Source organism: Papio anubis, chromosome 8, assembly GCF_008728515.1.
Source record: "Papio anubis isolate 15944 chromosome 8, Panubis1.0, whole genome shotgun sequence".
Lineage (NCBI taxonomy): Eukaryota > Metazoa > Chordata > Mammalia > Primates > Cercopithecidae > Papio > Papio anubis.
The window spans coordinates 48094760-48118456 of record NC_044983.1 but is presented as its reverse complement, the minus strand read 5'-3'; the positions used below and the strand labels follow the sequence as shown (position 1 = coordinate 48118456).

General features: G+C 38.5%; 1 protein-coding gene across 2 annotated transcripts in view; it reads left to right on the top strand.

Moving 5' to 3' along the window:
* The window catches only part of ALKAL1 (ALK and LTK ligand 1), a 28541-nt gene extending 5507 nt beyond the window's left edge, over positions 1-23034 (top strand). For both annotated transcript variants that reach the window (XR_002523797.2, XM_003902735.5), the window contains exons 2-5: positions 14450-14503; positions 16987-17067; positions 18378-18454; positions 22479-23034. Coding sequence is in view for 1 of the 2 variants with exons in the window: in XM_003902735.5 (XP_003902784.1) it covers positions 14450-14503; positions 16987-17067; positions 18378-18442 (200 nt within the window). In the remaining variant the exon portion in view is untranslated. The remainder of the gene's footprint in view (positions 1-14449; positions 14504-16986; positions 17068-18377; positions 18455-22478) is intronic.
* The last annotated feature ends 663 nt before the right edge of the window (positions 23035-23697 follow it).

Below are 23697 nucleotides of genomic sequence, written 5' to 3'. Positions count from 1 at the left end.
ACCTGAAAAGATAGATATCATCATGATTGCTTCAGAGCTTGGTTATATTTGTTTATAGGAGATTTTCTATCGCCAGCAGATATGCCTGATGCTAAGAAAGGAAAAACAACAAGTTACACGTTGGGTTTGGAATACTATCTGTTTGTGTAACTTTTTCTTATAACTATCTTTTGTGATTTCTAACAGATTTGAAAACAAAGTCTCTAATAGATTTAAAAACAAAGTAGGGCAGGGGTCATACTCTGAACTTTAAGTCAAAAGAATAAAAATTAATTACTACATTAAAGAATTTCTCATTACTACTGTATTAATTGATGAAATGTTAAAATAGCCACACCTTAAAGAATTCTTTATAGATATAACAAAAATAAAAGATACTTCACAAGAAAAAAAGGAAATGTAACACATAGGTTAGGTTATGTGGACAATGAGCAATAAACTTGCTTATCTCGTTTGTTGATGAATTAAATTTTGGTTCATTTGTATTACTGTATCATTCCTGTTGAGAGCTTTATCTATCCAGTCTTCTAAACCCACATATATTCCATTCTTAGGAAAAATATTTCTTATGAGTGCTTATTCTATTTTACTATGTAATCCAATATTTTACATTACTTTGGTAAAATCTTTAACATATGATAATCAGGTAGTAATTACACATTTCAAAAACATTCACAATAAAGTATTTTGAAATACACTGCAAAACTCTTGCTGTATAAAGAATTTCATTGCCTCATCTAGGAAACAACACGCTATATTTAGAAAAAGTTACTTTAAAATTGTTATGGAAGATTAGAAGGAGAGATAAAAGCTTTCTTGTAGCCAATTTTTACATCATTTCCAGCGTATATAAAGTATATATGACTAGATCACCATTCCATGCAGGATCGACCACCATGCTTGTTTTAAAATATACCTGGGAATTGTTTTAATCAGAGATAGTGAGACACAGACGCCTGGAAATGACTATCATGAAGGAAGAAGTTTGTCTTCACGTGTCCCTAAAGACAGGAGCACAGCAAACCACACAAGGCCACAGGGGAAGCACCAGGGCGGGTCATGAGGAAGGAGGAACGGGGAAAAAGTGAGCAAGAGGTTGTACTGTGATTTCCCCAGGAAAGCCAAGGTATGGCAGGGTAAGCGGGCTAAGGATTGGCTGGTTTGAATGGGCTCTGGCACTAAGGGCTGCCACTAGTCGTTGGGTACCTGGCCCTGGAGTGATTAGGGTGGAGGAATGTTGGCCCAGAGTTAGAGAGCCCAGTAGATGAAGTGGTGAAGGTGTGGGTTTTGCATTGACTGCTTTGTAAATGAAAGGTGAGCTTGCACTGTTTCTTTACCTTGTCCTTTAAATTTATATATGAATTATCTGCTGACTATGTCAGCTACAGAATCTCGATCTTGACCCTTTCCTACCTAAACCTGTGTCCTGTCTCTGTGAGTTTACTCTCTCTAGGAAAGCTACCCTAGGAGGGGCATTCTCTCCAGGGTCAGCAAGGCCCCAAGATGTCAAAGCATTGGAAATACAGAAAATAAAAATTCATGGTTAATACAGCTCACAGTGCAAAATCCGATATCCTCTGCCAGCTTCATCTGTGTTCCAGCCCTCCATCGCCTCTTCCTGCCCATGATCCCACCTGGACTCCAGTTGACTCCAGTGGGCATTTGTGGGCCTTTATCTTACTTGGCCGGCTGGATGCTTTGCTGCAGTTGACCCGTCTCTTCCTCTTTAAATGATTCCTGATTCCACAGTTATTCTTGCTTTGTTCTCTTCTTCTCTGACCATTCCTTCTTTCTCTCTCCAAACATCTCTTCTTCAGCCTTTAAGTGTTTATGTACCCCAAGGTTCCATGCTTATCAATGGATTTTTCACAAAATCCATGGAAGATTCCAAAAGGTATCTTCTTCCTTTTTCTTTACCTTGTCCTTTAAATTAGTATATTCATTATCTGCTGAATATCTCAGCTACAGAATCTCAAACTTGACCCTTTTCTACCTAAACCTGTGTTCTGCCTTCAAACCTGCTCTCTGTCCTTTATTTCTGGTCAAAGTAAAGGCAAGTTTTTTATTGTTAGAGATTGTGTTTCTAGGGTGGTTAATTTATTGCTGGATTAACAGCCCTCTGGAGTTTCCCAGTCGCTTAGTTTGTTGATAAGTCTTCTCACTGCCTAATCCAAGAACATTATTAGGGCTAGATCCTGTGTTTTCTGCAAGTACTAATCTACTGTCATTTGGTTGTCGTGCCTAATAACTGATTACACATAAAAATCTTATCACTTTGTGAAATGTGGTACATCTATTTGTTTTTGAAATGTTTTAGCATTTTTTTTTTTTGTGACAGAGCTTCACTCTTGTTGCCCAGGCTGGAGTGCAATGGTGCGATCTCGGCTCACCACAACCTCCACCTCCCGGGTTCAAGTGATTCCCCTGCCTCAGCGTCCCAAGTAGCTGGGATTACAGGCATGTGCCACCATGCCCAGCTAATTTTTGCATTTTTAGTGGAGATGGGGTTTCTCCATGTTGGTCAGGCTGGTTTTGAACTCCTGACCTCAGGTGATCTGCCCACCTCGGCCTCCCAAAGTGCTGAGATTGCAGGCATGAGCCACCGCACCCGGCCCTGTTTTAGCATTTTTATAAGAATCTTGTTTATCTTTTAAAGTGTCTATGGAAATGATCATTTTAAATCTGGAAGAGGGATTAACTAGATTAAACTAGAAACTGAATAAATCATTTTCATGAGATCAGTCTTCAGATGAAATTGCTAAAATTTAAATTAAACATGAATTGTTCTGTGGTTTACAACAAGAAAATAATCTACTTTATAACATGACTTTGTATTTTTTCAAGTTTTCTGGGCTCATTTAATATTCTGTCCTTTTGTGAATATGCAATCTAATGGTAGAATTTTATCATAATATTGCATAATATAAGAGGACTTCAAAAGGACTTTAGAGATTATTTAGCTTGTCTACCTGAATTTACAAAAAAACCCCAAGGCGTCTTTGGAGGTCTGGCTGGACATAGAACTTTACTTTTGCTGAGAAAGCAAAGCATGACTGTCCAGTCCTAAGAGAGGACATAGGACACGGTTGAGTATAGAGTCTGATTCGATATGACTATGTGTTTGAAGTCAGATCATTTAAAATAAATTTTAGGCAGTTCTTATAATCAGTGAAATGTTACAGATGCTGCATCTTCCAATTTATTTTTTTTTTTAAGAAATGGAGTGTCACTCTGTGGGCAGTGGCACGATCAGAGCTCACTGCAGCTTCTAACTCCTGGGCTCAAGAGATCCTTCTGCCTCAGCCTCCCAAGTAGCTTGGACCACAGTCATGCACCACCATGCTCAGCTCATTTTAAAAGTTTTTGTAGAGATAGAGTCTCACTATGTTGTACAGGCTGGTCTCGAACTTCTGGCTTCAAGTGATTTTTCCACCTTGGCCTCCCAAAGTGTTGGGATGACATTGTACCCAGCCCCCAAAACATATCCTATTAAGCACCGTAGTCCAATTTTAGAAATAATGTAAACACCAGATGTATAAAAATCAAGGTGCTCACTTACACCATACACATTTTTCCTTGCTCTGTCAGCTTCGAGGGACTAGAAGCAGCCACACTGTAGTCAGCAGGAGCACACCAAATGCCCTGATCTTGGTTTCTAATGCCATTCTCCAGCAAAAGAACCAGGGTTCCTTGGGGAAATCCCTAAAACCAAGACTAGGACGGAAAATAATAAGAAATGAGCCTAGAGTATCTGGTAATGCCAGAAAGTTTTTAAAAGTGATAAAAAATACAAAGCAATAAAAATAACAACAGAAACTTACCAATGACAGAGTCAAAGGAACACAGGAGCCAACTAAAACATTTCGTAATGGCCAGAGCCAGAGCCATCTGAGATACAAAATAAAGCAAGTAGTATTAGATTATAACACAAAATATAAATTATTCATCAGTCATTGCTTGTGTAAATAAATGATTGAGTAAATAAATAACTGGAGGAGAAGAGACAAACCTCTCATGCAGAAGAATTCTAAATAATGCATGTAGATCCTATGTCCTCAAAGAAGGGACACATAACTCCCCTGTCCTCAAGTGTGGGCTGAGCATAGTGACCTCCTTCTGAAAAGTACAGTGTGGGGCAGGGGGAGGGGAGCAGAGAAGGAGTAGCTTTGCAGTAAGATTCCTGACACACAGGGACTCAGCCAGGAGGTCAAGGTCAACATCAGCAAAAGTAAGTTACACTAAAAGTGGGCACTCTTCACAGGATGTCACGAAAATGGCATTTTCCCTTGGTGGTCTTCCTCCCTAAAACCCATAATCTCAGTTTAATTACAAGGAAAACATCAGGCAAATCTCAAATGAGGGACATTCTATAACATACCTGACCAAGACTCCTCCAAATGCTCAAAGTTATCAAAACAGGGAAATTTTGAGAGACTCACAGCCAAGAGACGCTTAAGGAGACATAATGACTAAGTGTAATGTGGAATCCTGGGACAAAAAAAGGACATCAAGGAAAAGTGAGGAAATCTGAAAGGAGTGTGCACTTTAGTGAGTAAGAATGTATCAGTATTGGCTCACTAATTGCAAGAAATGTGCCATACTAATGTAATGTTAATAATAGGAGACACCAGGGCAGGGCATATGGGAATGCTTTGTATTACATAATTTTTCTGTGCATCTAAAACTGCTCAATAATAAAAGCTTATTTTAAAAATTTTATCTCACTCTTGAAGGTGGTTGACATCTTCCAAAACATTGGGTTTTAGTTTTAGGATGTAAATACTGCCTTTTAAAGCTATCTGTCACAGAAAGAATAATTATAAATAAATAATAATTTATTTTTTTCAAAAGCTACTTAGAAAATAAGAAAAAAAATCTAAATTAACACTACTACAAAAACTTTAAGTAATATAAATAACCTGGAGTGAGTGATGTTTTAAAAATATTTCTGGTGGGGCAAAGTGGCTCACACCTGAAATCTCAACTCGTTGGGAGGCTGAGGCAGGAGGATCTCTTGAGGCCGGGAGTTCAGGACCAGCTTGGGCAACAAAGTAAGACCCCTTCTCTACAAAAAGTTTTTTTAAAAAAATGAATTAACCAGGCATGGTGGCATGCCTGTAGTCCCAGCTACTTGGGAGGCTGAGGCAGGAGGATTGCTTAAGCCCGGCAGTTTGAAGCTGCAGTGAGCTATGATTGTACCACTGCACTCCAGCTGTGGTGACAGGGCAAGACTCTGTCTCTAAAAAAAATAAATAAAAATACGTATTTTCTATTTTCAGAAGTTTTTCAGTCAGGATATTCTTTGTAGGTGGGTCTTTACAACTTGCATTGGCTAAATGGACTAGCTGATTTCTTTCACAGGAGGTTGTAATAAAACCTCACATTACAGAATATATTTATTTATGTAAAAGTTATTCCCCATTGAAATTTTGTAAATAAGTCATGTTTTTTGATGTCTTGGTTAAATCATTTTAAAAATTTTTGAGCAAATTATTGTGAAAATAATTCACTTTTATAATGCAAATAATTAATTCCAATTTATTAGTTTAGTGAATTCAGATTTCATACATTAGGAGTTTAATTGTGTTCCCCTTCCCCAGAATATGTTGAGGATCTAGTTCCCCAGTGCCACAGAGTATGGCCTTATTGGGAAATAGGGTCATTGCAGATGTAATTAGTTATGATGAGGTCATACTGGAGTAGAATTGGCCCCTTTTCAGTATAACTGATGTCTTAGTAAGATGATGGCCATGGGAAGATAGAGAGACACAGGAGAACTCCATGTGACAATGAAGGCAGAGATTGGAGTGGAGCATTGACAAGCCAAAGAATGCCAAGGATCGCCGGCAGCCACCAGAGCTGGAACAGGCAAGGAAGGATCCTTCCCTCAAAACTTCAGAGAAAGCATGGCCCTGCCCACATCTTGATTTCAGACTTCTTGCCTCTAGAACTGTGAGACAGTAAGTCTCTGTTCATATAAGCCGTCCCATTTGTAGAACTTTGTTATGGTGGCCCTAGGAAACAAATACACAGTATATGGTCTTTTCTGAAGGCAGAATTCATCTGTACTTATTCCATATGTAAAGTTTGAGAAAGTGCTTGCAACTACTCAACTCTGTCTCTGCAGCTCAAAAGCGCCACACAAAATTATACCAATGGGAGTCTATCCAACATACTGTGTTCCAGTAAAATAAAAGTCTGACTCTGTAAATCTGGGCTTGGTTTGCATTTCTAACATGCTCCCAGAAGATGCTGACACTGCTAGTCTGTAGAACGTAGCAAAAACTTAGAAGATAATAAGCAACCAATTTGAGTTTACTTTTATATCCTCTGCGTAATTTGCAGCCTAAATGGGATGTAAGTCTCATTAAACCACCTGGCTAATGTGTGTGTCAAAAAGAGAGTTACACACATACATCCCTCTATTTAAATATCTTAAACTGTAATAGAAGAAGCATGATATAAAAACATGTATTTACAAATATTTATACATTTACAAGTATATACTGGTACAGATGTTATGTAACTACATAATGAAAGAAGGCACACATTTTATGGCAGTTTATTTTTAAATGCTTTTAATTTAGTATTTTTATGTATTTATTTATTTTTGAGATGGAGTCTCACTCTGTCACCCAGGCTGGAGTGCAGTGGTGCGACCTGGGCTCACTGCAACCTCCGCCTCCCTGGTTCAAGCGATTATCCTGCCTCGGCCTCTCAAGTAGCTGGGATTGCATATGCCACCATGCTCGACTAATTTTTGTACTTTTAATAGAGAAGGGATTTCACCATGTTGGCCAGGCTGGTCTCAAACTCCTGACCTCAAGTGATCCACCTGCTTCAGCCTCCCGAAGTGCTGAGATTACAGACGTGAGCCACCATGCCTGGCCAACTTAGTATTTTAAAAACATATTTCTTAAACATATTTAAAAGTCAGCTTTAATATATTTAAAAGGTTATACTAGAGTCGGCCCTTTTTCAGTACAACTGGTATTGTTAATAAGATGACAGCCATGGGAAGATACAGAGACACAGGAGAACTTCATGTGACGGTGAAGGCAGAGGTTGAAGTAGCTTTTTCTACTATTATATATTTAATATAGCATAGCTTTTTCTGCTATATATTTTAAAAATTTGAATTTGTCATATTGAAATTAAATTTGAATTTTTCTCCAAAAATAGTTCTTATCTATAATTCTCTCAGTACTGCTGTAATAAAGGTAATCGTTCTTATTTTTGAAATGGGAACTAGTTATACAATGATTAGATTTATTAGTAATGAGATTAGTAGTGTCTTGTCTTTAAAATAAATAACTGAAAGAACTGTACAGCAAACATTTTGATTTAAGTACCTAATGTAATGCTAGATTGAAACGTAAAGTAATGTTCCATAGTACCTCACAAAGGACTGAGGATCAATTAACAAGGCTTGTCAACAGTAAGTCATATCAGAACAAATTATCTTTATAGAAGATAGTCAAATTATATGCAGGTAGAAGCAAACAATAAACATTTTCAATTATTTTGTTTTCTGGTCGTACTGCATTTTTTTATTATTTCACATGATCATGGCTCATTTTTAAACAAGAATATAAGAATAAGAGATAAGTATGCCAACATATATATGTACATATGTATGCAAATTTATTTCTTTAAAAGATTTTGTAAACTTACAATTGAGGAGAGCAGCAGATGGCAACTGTTTTAGTAAATAAAAACTAGAAACTTTTACAAATTGGATGAATGAGATAGTCATTTATTCAAATTTTTCCAAGATAATGATCATGCATTACCTAGAGACCTGTTTGATTTTAACCCTCCCAAATAATGTAATCTTTTATATAATCGTGGTTATGTATCACAGAAATGAAGCATACATTTTATTTTACATAGTGATGTTTCAATATCTATAATGCACAGTGATCTGATCAGGGTCATTAGCATATCCATCTCAAACAATTGTCATTTCTTTGTGTTGGGAACGTTCAATATCCTCCTTCTAGCTACTTGAAATTGTATAGTGTATTATGGTTTACTGTAGTCATCCTACAGTGCTATAGAACACTAGCACTTCTTCCTCCCATCTAGTTGTCATTTGAAGCTTACATTTTATTTTATTTTTTCTTCTTTTTTTTTTCTTTTGAGATGGAGTCTTACTCTTGTCGCCCAGGCTGGAGTGCGCAATCTCCGCTCACTGCGACCTCCGCCTCTCAGGTTCAAGCGATTCCCCTGCCTCAGCCTCCTGAGTAGCTGGGATTACAGGCGTGTGCCACCGTGCCTGGCTAATTTTTTTTGTATTTTTAGTGGAGACGGGGTTTCACCATGTTGACCAGGCTGGTCTCGAACTCCTGACCTCAGGCGATCTGTCCACCTCGGCTTCCCAAAGTGCCGAGATTACAGGTATAAGCCACCACATCCAGCCTGAAGTTACATTTCAGACTTGTGCTGTCCAACACCACATCCACGAGCTATGAGGCTACTGAGCGCTTGTCATGTGGCTGGTCCAAACTGAGATGTATGGAATGTGCAAAATCCACCCTGAATTTTGAAAACTTAGTGCAAAAAAAGTAAAATATCTCATTAGTAATTAATATTGTTGATAACAAGTTGAAATGGTAACACTTTGGCTATACTCGATTAAAATAAATTATTATTTTTTAAATTTTAATTCTAATTTTAACTTTAGAAATAAGGTCTCATTATGTTGCCCGGGCTGGTCTCAAACTCCTGGGCCCAAGCAACCCTCCAGCTTCATCCTCCCAAAGTCCTGGGATGACAGGTGTGAGCTGCTGTGACTGGCCAAATGATTAAATTAATTCATACATTTCTTTTTACTTTTTAAATGTGGCTACTAAACATTTAGAATTACATGTGTGGCTCCCATTTATATCATCATAGATGCTGCTCTCTTAGAACATTTTCCGTCAGAGAGAAATCAACTAGTTTCGTTGTTTAGGGGGAGTTTTCTTTTTATTCAGTTTTTAAAATGTTATTTATTTATTTATTTATTTATTTATGTATTTATTTTGAGATGGAGTCTTGCTCTGTTACCCAGGCTGGAGTGCAGTGGTGTGATCTTGGCTCACTGCAGCCTCTACCTCCCAGGTTCAAGTGATTCTCCTGCTTCAGCCTTCTGAGTAGCTCGGATTACTGGCACACGCTACCATGCCTGGCTAGTTTTTTTGTATTTTTAATGGAGATGGGGTTTCACTGTGTTGGTCAGGCTGGTCTCGAACTCCTGACCTCAGGTGATCCACCCGCCTCAACCTCCCAAAATGTTGGAATTATGGGCGTGAACCACTATGCTTGGCCTAGGGTAATTTTCTTATATTCAGTTGTTTATTTAATATTTTGTGGATCAAAACTATTGGGTGCATCTAGTCACTAAATGCAAATTCATTTTCAATTAGTTTTTATTGAAGAATTAATACAGATTTATATTTAAAAAAGTTAAAAGTAATAAAAAGGGTGTGCATGGAAAAGTATCTCTTCTCTCCACCCCCAGAATTCTGCTCCCTGGCACCTCCCACCATTTTAATTTGTTTTTATACAAATAGGAGTGTGCTGCAGAGCAGGGATTGGCAAACTTTCTTTAGAAAGGGCCACACAGTCAATATTTTGGGCTTTGTGAGTGTTAGAAACAGATAATTGGTGCTGCAAAGAAAAGCGTGGAGACAAAGGATCTCTCAGCAAGGCAATCTTTACTATCTACAGAAAGGGTGACCCTCGCAGATGGAACAATGGTGAGAGCACACCTGCACAAAGGAAAAGCAGACATATTTATCCCTTACGCATTTGGGTCGTCCTTACCGCTGTGTCCTGCATCCATTGGCTGGAGCTGGACCTCACAGTCTTAAACTGATACCCGATGTGCTAATAACCTAAAAACTTCCCTAAATAGGTAAGTTCAAGGGAGAATAAAGAAGAAAAGGAAGTTGCTTACAAAAGGTTTAAGGAAGCAATAACATTTCCAAACAAGGAAGGGGCATAAGCTATGAGCTAAGACTTGCCTGGGCCTGTCCAGACATGCAAGCCAAAGCAACTAACTGGGCTAAAGTATAAGAACTAGTAGGTGATAAGACGCTTTGGAGTAAGAAGATATTATTCCTAGTGTCTATTATTTTATTTTTAAACCAAGAGGAGCTTTGAAGAGGAACTTTTCTGCTCTGTACAGTGAGCCCTACTATCTCTGCAACAACTACTCAGTTCTGCCCTTGTAGTGAAAAAGCAGCCACTGGCGACCCCTAAACAAATGGATGTGGGCATGTTGCAGCAGAGTTTTGTTCACAAACACAGGTGCAGGCTGGATCTGCCTCAGGAGCTGTTGTTTGCTAGCCCCTGCATAGGCCAGTGCTAGTCAATACAGTTATAGTCACGTGCCACAAAAGGACGTTTCTGTCATTTACAGACTGCATATACCATGGTGGTCCTTAGATTATAATCCTGTATTTTTACTGTTCCTATTCTATGTGTAGATATGTTTAGATTCACAGATACTCACTATGGTGTTACAGCTGCCTACAGTATTCAGCGCAACAGGTTTTGTAGCCTAGGAGCAATAGCCTGAGTGTGCAGGAGGCTCTCCCACCAAGGTTTATGTAAGTGCACTCTATGATGCTCCCACAATGAAGGAATCACCTAATGATGCATTTCTCCAAACGTATTCCAATCATTAAACAGCACATGACTGTAAACCTTTTAACTTGTCTCTCTGCATCTATTCTTTGCCCTCTGTACTGTAAGCCAAAAAGTATCTGAGACTTGCAGTGAGCTGAGATCACGCCACTGCACTCCAGCCTGGGCAACAGAGCGAGATTCTGTCTCAAAAAAAAAAAAAAAAAAAAAAAAAGTATCTGAGATAGGTCTCAATCAATTTAGAAAGTTTATTTTGTCAAGGTTAAGGATGCACCCATGACACAACCTCAGGAGGTCCTGCTGACATGTGCTCAAGGTGATTGGGGTACAGCTTGCTTTTATACATTTTAGGGAGACATGAGACATCAGTCAGTATGTATAAGATGTACATTGGTTGGGTTCAGAAAGGCAAGACAAGTTTAAGGGGGATGGGGGAGGTGAAACAGGTTTGAGAGGAAAGGGGCATGTGCAGGGAGGGAGGTGGGTGGGGGGGTTCCAGGTCAGAAGTAGATAAGGGACAAAAGTTTGCATTCTTTTGAGTCCTTGATCAGCCTTCCACTGAATACACAATTTAGTGTGGCTCAGTGAATCTGCAGTTTTACATAAACAATAGGGCACAGGAAGCAATCATATGTATTTGTCTCAGGTGAGCCTCAGAGGGATGACTTCAAGTTCTCTCTATCCTCCATCCACAAAGAATTTTTTTGTGGACAGATCATGAGGGAGGTATGTGGCTTTTTATCTTTGGAACTATCTTATTTAGGAATTAATGGGAGTCAGGTTTGCCTGACATAGTTCCCAGCTTGACTTTTCCCTTGGCTTAGTGATTTTGGGGTCCTGAGATTTATTTTCCTTTCACAATACTTAGGCATCATTGTTTTTTATTATTAAAAATAGTTGATGCTGGGCTCAGTGGCTCATGTCTCTAATTCCAACACTTTGGGAGGCTGAGGTGGGAGGACTGCTTGAGCCCAGGTGTTGGAGGCTGCAGTGAGTCATGATTGCACCTTTGCACTCCAGCCTGGGCAACAGAGCAAGACTCTGTCTCAAAAAAAAACAAAGTTTGCTTATTAAAAAATGTTTAAATGGTGTATATAATTTTATTTATTTTTATTGTATGTCTTTAAAGTGCACAGCATAATGTATTGATATATGTATACAGAGTGCAGTGGTTACTGTGGTCAAGCAAATCATATCCATCATCTCACAGTTACCCTTTTTTTTTGATGGTGAGAACTCCTGAACTCTGCTCTCTCAACCATTGTTCCACATACAACACATCATTACTCCCTGCAGTTCTCCTCTAGACTTGCTCATCCTACCCATCCGCAGCTTTGAATCCTTTGACCAATTCTCCCCATTCCCTCCCTCCCTCAATGATCTTTTGAAAATGTAGCTTAACCTTGCCTTTCCTTTGCCTAAAGCCCTTTGACTTCTCATCACCTACAGAATTAAGCACAAAGTTTGTGTACAACTTGACTCTAAAGCCCACCTGTGCCTGCAGTCTTGTCTCACCCACCTCTTCTTCAGCAGCTCGAGACATTTCCCCCAATACTTAAACAGGCTGCAGTCCTCCCCATTCCCATCTCTTCTTACCTTCTTATCTCTGGCTTGTTACTTCAGGTATGGACTTAAACACCACTTTTCTGTTTCAGTTAAATCAATCTGTGGTACATTCTTGTATTCCTATATGATGTTTGTGCTTTGAAGTTAAAATTCAAGTGTATTGAAATTGTGGTTTTCTTGGTGGGCTGTACTGAGTGCAAGGAGGCACTGATGTTTCCATTTGAGCAGTAGCAGCCCTCTCGGCTTCCTATTCCTTGAACGTGTGCCAGGTGCCTCTGCCAGCAAAGCCGGGTTGTACAGGGGGACAAGACCGCATCCCTTTCCTCAGGAAGCCATAATTGCGGGGAAGACAGACACACACGGTGCCCTGTCATGCTAACCAGAATGTGACATCTGCTTTGATAGAAGTTATAAAATGTGTTATGGGGCGGAGATGAGGAGGGTAATTTACTTAAAATATGCAATTTTCTACACACCTGAGTGTCGTCCTTGTCACAGGGTCTAGAGATTAAAATTATACTCTAAAATGCTTTCAGAAATAGAATTATTTATGAAGTCTTTGAGCACGCCTTAGCCACAGGAGGTGCTTCTGCTGTACTCAGCTCTCATTCATTTTTCAGAATGCACCACTGTAACTACCTGGCCCAAATATTGACACCACAGAAGCCAATTTGCTATTTTTGCTTTCTGAGAAGTACAGGGGGAAAGACCTATGTTTGAGCTGGAGCATTATCGAAGAGAAGAGGAAAGGTTTATGTGATGAAGTACTTTCATTTTACTGCTGCTTTGTTTTCCTGGATTAGTTTTAATTGTTTGTAAAGTGCAGGTGTTCATTGTCAAATGGGAGGGGAGCTCCGATCTCTCTGCATTCCTGCTGCACCCACACAATCACGCCCTGAGCCAGGTCCTGAACTCGCAGAAGGCTGCCCCGAACTGGGGAGCTCCCTGCACAGGAAAGGGTTCCGAAGTCCCTCAGGAGCTCATGGCATGTAAGGAACAGTTAGAATTACTGCGTCTGCATTTTCCAAGCCTCAGTCACCACTGCCTTGTCCTGGCGAAGTCACACTCATCACCGTGGTGGCTCAGACTCTCCTAGAGGGGGATGACAAACATTCACTTCCCTATTATATTCTTACAATGTTGTAAGTTTAAATGTATACCTACCAACAAACCTTGAGGCTCCACTATTTTACTAAAGTTTAAGTTTTCTCTTCCTTTGAAAGTGTTGCATGTGCTCCCAATTGTTTGTATAAATTGCATTTTCTGGATGGTGTAGTTTTAGTGAGTACAGAGTAAAGCCTGAGATACACTTTTATTTTTAAATTTTATTATATATTAAGCACAAAGCCTTCCAAGTGGGAGAGATCATGACCTATAGTACATTTCAGTTTGTTTGTTCTGGCTACTGGGGAGAAAGATGATTATGGGCAGGAGAGGAGGGGTTAGGAGGCCACTGCCAAGGCATGGTCACAATAGGACGATGGCTTGGGCCAGACTCATGTTGAGGGAAGGAGAAAGAAGTGAGTGGGTCTGGAATAATTTGTTGGAGGTGGAATACATAAAACTAACTCATGGGTTGGGTGTAGTGGTGAGGGAAAAAGTTAGTCAAGCATAACTTCTTGAGCTGGGGCCTGATCAAGAGTAATGCCACTTCAGTCAGTCTTCAGTGGACTGAGGAACATGGGGACAAACAGGTCTGGGCAGAGGAAAAGGAGACCTTCCATTGTGACTGTGCACTTTTGAGAGGGCTGTAAGGTACCCTTCATGCCGTAGAGCAAGCGGTGAGGTAGGTGTACTGGAGTTTTGGAGCCCAGGAAATGGTAAGGGGCTGGAGATATCAGTTTGGACTCAGCTAAATAAACTGTCACAAATTCATGTGTTTAGTGCCTTATGAAGTATTTAGCATATTAAGGATTTTTTTTTTTTTTTTTTTTTTGAGACGGAGTCTTGCTCTGTCGCCCAGGCTGGAGTGCAGTAGCCGGATCTCAGCTCACTGCAAGCTCCACCTCCCAGGTTCACGCCATTCTCCTGCCTCAGCCTTCGGGGTAACTGGGACTGCCGGCGCCCGCCACCTCGCCGGGCTAGTTTTTTGTATATTTTAGTAGAGACAGGGTTTCACCGTGTTAGCCAGGATGTTCTCAATCTTCTGACCTCGTGATCCACCCGTCTCGGCCTCCCAAAGTATTAAGGATATTTTTAAATGGGAGAAATGCATTCAAGAAATTCTGAAGGTTTTTTTTCTTTTCAGAAATATTCCCAAGAGATTCTAACTTAAAAGACAAATTCATAAAGCATTTCACAGGTAAGTACAAAATATATCAGTGATTCCATTAACTAAATAAAAAGAATGTGTGCAGGTTACTATGTCAGGCACTAGGGATATGAAAATAAATGTCTGTAAGTGACTCATGGTCCAGCTGGGGAGATGGACGGATGCTACTAACTTGTGTTAACTGTAATGTAAACCAGCCCTTAATAAGTAATAGAAGTATGAACCACTTTTTAAGGACACACAGGAAGTGAATAATGTGACCAAGAACTACCAAGAAAGGCTTGTAGTAGACACAGTATTTAAGGTGGGCTTTAAGGGATGAATAAGGCTTTCCCGTGGTGAGAGAGATCTTCTCTTCAGAAGGTCTGCATTGAATAAGCCATGAAGGCACAGGGTGTGGTTTAGGCAAGGACAGGTATGCATGGACTGTGGGTGGGCTTAGGTATGTGGCCCTGGTCAAGTATATGGCTGGAAAGGTAGCTTGGAGTCACGTTGTGGATAATGTTAAATGGCATGCTGGGGAATTCAGACTATGTTCCCCAGTCTGGTGGGGGGTAGGGAGAGAGGGGGCAATAGAAATGTTTTGAATAGGGAGGGACAGACTTTCATATACTACATCTTTTAAAAATATATTTGTTTATTAATTATTATTATTATTTTCTGAGACAGAGTTTCGCTCTTGTTGCCTAGGCTGGTGTGGAGTGGCGTGATCTTGGCTCACTGCAACCTCTGCCTCCCGGGTTCAAGCAATTCTCCTGCCTGAGCCTCCCAAATAGCTGGGATTACAGGCATGCACCACCACGCCTGGCTACTTTTTTGTATTTTTAGTAGAGATGGGGTTTCATCATGTTGGTCAGGCTGGTCTCAAACTCCTGGCCTTAGCGATCCACCCGCTTCGGCCTCCAAGTGTGAGCCACCGGGCCAGGCCAAAAATTTTTTATTTTTGAGACAGGGTCTGGTTCCATCACTCAGGTTGGAGATCAGTGGTGAGATCATGGCTCACTGCAGCCTTGAACAAATAGGCTCAAGGGATGCTCCCACCTCAGCCTCTGAAGTAGCTGGGACTACTGTGCCATCACACCCAGCTAATTTTTTATTTTCTTTAGAGATGGGGTCTCACTATGTTGCCCAGGTTGGTCTTGAACTCCTAGCTCAAGTGATCCTCCTGCCTTGGCCTCCCAAAGCATTGGGATTATAGTTGTGAGCCACTGCACCAGGCCCACCTGCCACATCATGAGCACAGATAAATACTGTCCCATGACACTGTTTTGTTCTTCATATCAACTTTGTGAATCATTTGCATATCGTCCTATGCCCCAATTTCTAGCAAATCACTGAATTATTGTGAACAGTACACCCCCATATTTACTACTGGCATTACCTCTCTGTTCCCAGGCATCCCAGCTACTTTTTTTTTCTTTTAGACCTCAGGCCTGTGATGTGGGAAATATGTGGTTTGCCCACTTAGTCAAGTCCAAGGGCCCTACCTGTTTATTAACGGAAAGGATGGTCCTGAGGATCAAGTGGAGATGCACCTGCAGGGCACAGGGATGTGTGGGGATGTTGAGCCTTTTGAGGCAGCTGTTAGCGACGTGACTGTGGACCCCACGAGAAGCAGACACCAGAGGGACGGAGGGATGGACATTTTGTTGTTGTTGTTGTTCTGTGTGTATTTTTTTTTTAAGAGATAGGGTCTCACTCTGTTGCTCAGGCTGGAGTGCAGTGGTGCAGTCATAGCTCACTGTAGCCTCCAACTCCTGGGCTCAAGGATCCTCCTGCCTCAGCCTCTAGAGTAACTGAACTGGGACTACAGGTGTGTGCTGCCATGCCTGGCTAATTTTTTATTTTTATTTTTTGCAGAGACAGGGTCTCGCTATGGTGCTTAGGCTGTTCTTGAACTCCTGAGCTCAAGTGATCCTCCTGCCTTGGCCTTCCAAAGTGCTGGGATTACAGACGTGAGCCACTACTCCCCATCCGGGATGAAAGTCTTGATGGGCCCTACCTTGGATTTAAAGGGAGAGACAAAGGACTTCTCAAGGCCCTGCCCGTTCCATTTTACAATTATCCTAGACACTAATAAGACACAAATTACTATAATTAGAAAATGGAATAAATGTCTTGGCATGTAAACATTAATTGCTTTAGATAAAAACAGAAAGTAGAAACCAAAGATATTTATTTTTTGTACTTCTCATGCACTCAATTTGCTCTCTACAGCCTTTTTATTTTCTGTCCAGAACTTTTTCCTTTTAATTTTTCTACATAGTTCTACTACATGTGAAGATTCCATTATGTGAGATGTTGAGAATGTGGAATGAATTTAGATTATTTTTCATAGACCACAACTCTACCTCCCACAGAGCCTGGGTGGGGGAAGAGTTCTCAGGCATGTTCTTTTAAGGGCATGGAAGTATGTAAAGTGCTGTTATATTATGTCCACTCATAAAGTGCTAGGAAATTTGTATGGAAAACATGCCTATGTTTATAATAAGCATTCTTTTCCTGTGCTCTAGGGCCAGTCACATTTTCACCAGAATGCAGCAAACATTTCCACCGACTCTATTACAATACCAGGGAGTGCTCAACACCAGCTTGTAAGTAATTTGGGTGGGTTTTTTTTAAAAAAAATTATCCAACAATAAATGTGTGTAATATTAAACTTCAAATGTCTGTGGATGGGAAGTAGTAGACCATTGACATTCTATTTATAACACTGATTTATAACACTGACAGTACCTAAGGTTTGTGTGTACTGTTGCTGTAAGGAATGAAACCACATTCTAATTGGGAATCTATTCAAATCTGATAATAGCCAGATTTCCTTAAAGACCAAAGTGTTTGTTAGGATTTAAACATTTTATCATGATTCAAATTCTTTGGCATAAATAGGGTGCTGTCTCAAATAAATGAAAAAAGAAATGAGATGACTGTGAACTCTAAGTAAAAATTTTTTCCTAAGTTATTTTAAAGTAAATATTTTTTATATCACATCATTTATATAATGATGCTGGATTTTTCTGAGTAATGATAGCATGTAAAGGTTGCTATAATGAATTCTCTTGGATATTTAAGTTACTGAAGTTAATAATAATTCTAAACATAATATTTAAGCACTATCATTTAAAGTACCAAACTTATGACTATGTGTGGTAACTCCGTTTGCTGTTTCTAAATTCCTTTCTAAGCCTCAACTTTCCTTTTAAAGAACATGAATTCTAAGCATTTTGTTTCTTTTTAACTAGATTGCTCATCTTGAGGAGTATTGACTTTTACTCAGCATGTTAAGTTGTATTTGTTTTTCAAAAACAACTTGTGTTTAGGCCGGGTGGGATGGCTCACGACTGTAATCCCAGCACTTTGGGAGGTCAAGGCAGGCAGATCGCTTAAGCTCAGGTGTTGGAGACCAGCCTTGGCAACATGGTGAAACCCTGTCTCTACCAAAAATACAAAAGTTAGCCAATCTTACAATCTGGCTTCAAAATAAAAATAAATAAATAAATAAATAAATAAATAAATAAGTAAAAATTCCAAAATAAAATAAAATAAAACAACTTGTGTTAAATGGCTAGAGAAAGTCAATCACATTGGATTACAGGCAGAATGACTAATGGTAGCCAAGCATGGTGGAGAAAGCACATGGTTTGGCATAAAGCTTTTGACTAGTTATGGGGTGATTAATTAACATTCTGAGGCTCTTGTCTCACCTCTAAAGTGAATATAGGAATAGCACCTTCCAGATTGTGTTATTAAAAGAATTGATGAGAAAATCCATTTTCACCACTTGACATAGTAGGTATTTATTAAATTGTAGTTATTGTTACATGAATTAGTGACAACAATAACAGGATTTCCCCAACATTTCTAGTAACTCTATACATAATTTATCTTTAAATGTTTTTCCTAGATTACAAAAGATGTGCTAGATTGTTAACAAGATTAGCAGTGAGTCCACTGTGCTCCCAGACCTAGCAAACCTACCCTGTGAGTATATATTTATTTTTCTTATCCTGCTTAATAGTCTAACTTTATTTTTTAACATTTTTTCCTTTTCTTTTTAGTTGACACGTGGTTGTACGTATTTATGGGGTACAGTGATGTGATACTAATTTAAAATTTAATTTAAACATATAATTTAAATAATATAACAACACTTTACATACTTCCATGCCCTTAAAAGAATGTGCCTGAGAGCTCTTGCCCCACCCAGGCTCTGTGGGAGGTAGAGTCTAAATTAAATTTTAGAAAATTTAATTTTGAAAAATAATCTAAATTAAATTTTAAATTTTAATCTAAAATTTAATACTAATAAATGTTTGATATGCCTCAAACATTTATTATTTTTTATACTGTGAGCATTCAAAACCTTCTTTTGCAGCTTTGAAAAAATATACAATAAATTACGGTTAACCAGATTCACCCTACAGTGCTGCAGAGCCCCAGAACCCTCATGTCTAGCTGTAGTTTGTATTCACTAACCAACCGCTCCCCAGCTGTGCCTCCCACTCCTCTTTTGCCTTTTTTTTTCTTTCTTTTTTTTTTTTTTCTGAGACAGAGTCTTGCTCTGTCTCCAGGCTGGAGTGCAGTAGTACAATCTCTACAATTTCCGCCTCCCAGGTCCAAGCGATTCTCCTGCCTCAGCCTCCCAAGTAGCTGAGACTACAGGCACGTGCCACCATGCCTGGCTACTTTTTGTATTTTTAGTGGAGACGGGGTTTTATCATGTTGGCCAAGCTGGTCTCAAACTCCTGACCTCAAGTGATCTGCCGACCTCAACCTCCCAAACTGCTGGGATTACAAGCATGAGCCACCATTCCTGGCCCTTTTTATCTTCTAATACCCAACTTTCTACTCTCTACTTCTATGAGCTTAATTATTTTTAGCTCCCTTATATGAGTGAGAATATTTATCTTTCTGTGCCTGACTTACTTCACTTACCATAATGTCCTCCAGCTTCATCCATGCCGCCTTGAATGGTAGCTTTTCATTCTTTTTATAGCTGAATAGTATTCCTTTGTGTATATACACAACATTTTCTTTATCCATTCATCCATTGATGGACATTTAGATTGATTGCCTGTCTTGGCTATTGTGACTAGTACTGCAGTTAATATAGAGGTGCAGGAATCCCTTTGATATACTGATTTCTTTCCTTTGGATAAATACCCAGTAGTGGGATTTTTGGGGTTATATGGTAGTTCCATTTTTAGTTTCGTTTTTGAGAAACTTCCACACCGTTGTTCATAATGGCTATACTAATTTACATTCTCACCAACAGTGTATAAAGGTTCCTTTTTCTCTGCTCCTCACTATCATTTGTTTTTGTCTTTTTGACAATAGCCATTCTAACTGGCGTGAGATAATATCTCATCATGGTTATGATTTGCATTTCCCTGATGATTAGTGATAGCATTTTTTTCATATATTTGTTAGACTTTTGTATGTCTTCTTTTGAGAAATGTCTGTTCAGATACTTTGCCCTCTTTTAAATCAGATTATCTGGTTTTTGCTGTTTAATTGTTTGTGTATTCTGGATATTAGTCCCTTGTCAGCTGGATAGTTTGCAAATCTTTTCTCCCATTCTACATGTTGTCTCTTCACTCTGTTAATAGCCTAATCTTCTTAAGAAAATGTTTGAATAATGTCAGAAGCCAGGAAGCCTATTTTAGCAATACCCGTGAACTTAATCTATGGATTTTTCACTAAATGTTAAAACTTGGTCCAAATGAAAAGACTGTTTTAATGAATTAGTTTAAAATATCCTCAGCAGTGATGTTTTTTGACAACCTTACCAGCCCTGAGAGATTTCCAAAAATCTTTCAGCATTTAGTGTTGTTTCATGATTGTGCAGAAACATTACGCAGATAGACATTAGATGAACAAAAGTACTTATACAGTTCTATTTTTTTACTGTCCAAAATATATAATAAAAGTGAAGCCAGGTCTTAAAACTTTGGTACAGTTTTGGTACTCTAAGTAGGAAACAGAGAGAAGATATTGTAATAATAAGAGAAAAAGCAAAGAATAGAATAAAAAAGATAATGAACATGTAATTATTTCTTGCTGTAGCCTATTACTTTACAAGAGTGAAATGGTAAACCAGAATTTTCATTCTGGCTAATTTATCCTAGGAGCCCTTGGGCAATAAAGTATTTGTACGATCCTAAATAAATTGAATGTAAATTGTAACATTTATTTTAAAAAGTAGACTCTATACAAAATATTGAAAGATACTTATTTCTTTGCAAATATTTCTCTAATCAGTAGTTCTTTTGCAGTGTAGTACCAAGTCAACTTTTTTTGGGTCAGCATTTCAGTACCATGGACAAGTCCTTTTAAGGCAACTGGTTCCTCAGTTGTGAAGGTGGGAGTGAAAGTCATAAGAGGATGGCTGGGCACCGTCGCTCACACCTGTAATCCCAGCACTTTGGGACGCTGACGCGGGTGGATCACTTGAAGTCAGGAGTTCGAGACCAGCTTGACCAACATTGTGAAACCCTGTCTCTACTAAAAATACAAAAATTAGCCGTGTGGTGGTGCGTGCCTGTAGTCTCAGCTACTCGGGAGGCTGAGGCAGGAGAATTGCTTGAACCCAGGAGGTGGAGATTGCAGTGAGCTGAGATCATGGCACTGCATTCCAGGCTTGGCGACAGAGCAAGACTCCGTCAAAAAAAAAAAAAAAAGTCATAGAGGACTTGTAGTCTAAAATTAATCGTGAATATCTTGAACTGGCCAGTGTAACTCAGTATCAATATCATAAATAACTGCATGGGGATTTACTTAAACTATCTCACAGTTTTGTTGTGACAATTACTGAGACAATCCTGACCTATTATTGTTGCTATACTTAGTCTTACTTTAAAATTGATTATTACACATTAATGATAATAATTAGAACTGTTAGTTCTGCATATCTACAGTTGCTAAATTTAATTTTTTTTTTTTTTAGATTAAGAAAATAAACTAGATTATTGGAGTGGCAGGATACTTAATTCAATTACTCTCAACCTACCTGTTTCAAAGCTTTTTTCTTTCTTTCTTTTCTTTCCTTTTTTTTTTTTTTTTTTTTTGTGAGACAAGGTCTTACTCTGTTGCCCAGGTTGGAGTGCAGTGGCTTGATCATAGTTCGGTGTAGCCTCAACCTCTCAGGCTCCAGTGATCCTCCCACCTTAGCCTCTCAAGTAGCTGGGACTACAGGCTCATGCTACCATGCTCATCTAATTTTTTTTTTTTTGGTGGCAACAGAGTCCCACTGTGTTGCCTAGGCTGGTCTCGAGCTCTTGGGCTCAAGTGATCCTCGATCTTGGCTGCCCAAAGTGTTGGAATTACAGACATGAGCCACCATGCCTGGTTTCAACTCTTTTGAACAACACAAAACATAAATCAAGATAATTCACTTGGTTATCGAAATGACCTAAACCAAGTTATATTTATCTCTTTCTTCGTTTTTAATATATTCCATGTAAATGAGTAAATTTACCTAAAGTCCCCAAACAACACAATACTGGAAAAGTTTTCCCAAACAAGTGCTGTATTATAATTTAAGATAATGTACACAAATTTACATTCTCCTGGGCTAGATCATAGAAGACAGAGCTGATAAACATGACTTTTGAAAATTATAGATTTTAGAGACTTAGTGATTTTTCTCTGTGAGTTATCTGTTTCGAATTATTTATTTAATAAGGTTTGCAATCAATATTACAGATTAATAAATGTTAGGGATATTTAATGAGTTGTTCACAAGGTGTCAAATTCTTTTCTGTTTTGGTATGTCTAGATATCATAAATCTTTAAGGGAAAAGTCAATATTTAAAGTCTCTAAAAGTACTGATCAACCTTCCTGCCCCTCTGCACACAAATTAGTCTGCATTCTCAGGATTAGACTGTAAATTAGGAGTCCACAGATTCTTTAAGCAAAATAAAATAAACTGTTGAAACTGTACATGTTTATAAGTATTCTAAAAACCAGGTCATAAATGATATGGTTCTTCTTTTCCCCCCACAGGCATTTCCTAAGAATGTACATCTAATGTGAAGAAAAAGTGCCTCAAATCATGGAAAATGTAAAAAAAAGATGAAATTTATAATTTTATGGATATGAAGATGAGTAAAATAAGAGACTTCCCAGAAATAACTGGTAGCTGTGTCCTGTCACAGAATGGGTCTTTCTTGCTTTATCTTTTTGTGTATACAGTAATTTATAATTTTGTAAAACAGAGTTTGAATCACATATTGAAAATGAGATATTAAAAATTGTGTGATTGTATTTTATTTTTACTAGATATATTATTTTCTTTACAATCTAATTAAACATATAATTGTGTAAATTATATCTGAGAGTACCAGTGAGAAATAATGATTTTTTTTGTATATGACTGTTAGTAATATATTTGTCAAATCATCATGTACCAAGTTAAATTTTATAATTCTTATTTAATATTTAAATACATTTATTTAGAACTTGTTGTCTTCACTTGCATTAATTTGAAATGTGAATTTTATTAAAGCTGAAATATGAAAAAATGTGTTGTTTCCTTTGAATTAAAGATGTTTGTAATAGAGGTTATGCTTTTGAAGTGTGATTACCATATATGTATATGTATATAAATATGTATTGTTTGAATTGATAATTAGAATCCTGAGACAATTTCTGCCTTTTAAAGTTAGAACATCTGGTATTGCTCTCTTAAATACAAAGAAGTCCAGTTGTTCTTGGACTGGCGAGCTGTATATCAAGGAGTGAGAGGAATGTATGGGTGGCCTGGATGCTCTGTTTAGAATGTAGCAGAATACTCTGATGCATCCAAGAAGTTCTATTTAAAAACAACAATGAAAAAAAAAATCGTGAACCTACAACAAAACAATGGAGAACCTCCATCCCTTTAATGAGTAGAGAAATCATGAGTTGCTTCACAATACCTCAACAGTGCAGTCATTGACTTTGTATCACTTGCCAACAGCTTGTGTTGGTGTCATGAAGACATATGTATCTCTGTGCCTCATGGAAGCCATCATTTCAATTATGCAGTGCCTTTTGTCTCTTGCATAACTTCCAGACACTGTATCATGTCTTATTTGTGTATGTATACATACATTGTCCTTTGTTCCTCAGAAAACCAAGCTAAAAAAATGCCCCTTGGCTTCAGGAATATTATGAAGCTCCATTCTCAATTTTTGGTTTTACTTATTTTGGTCTATGAGCAAAGATTTACAAATAATTATGT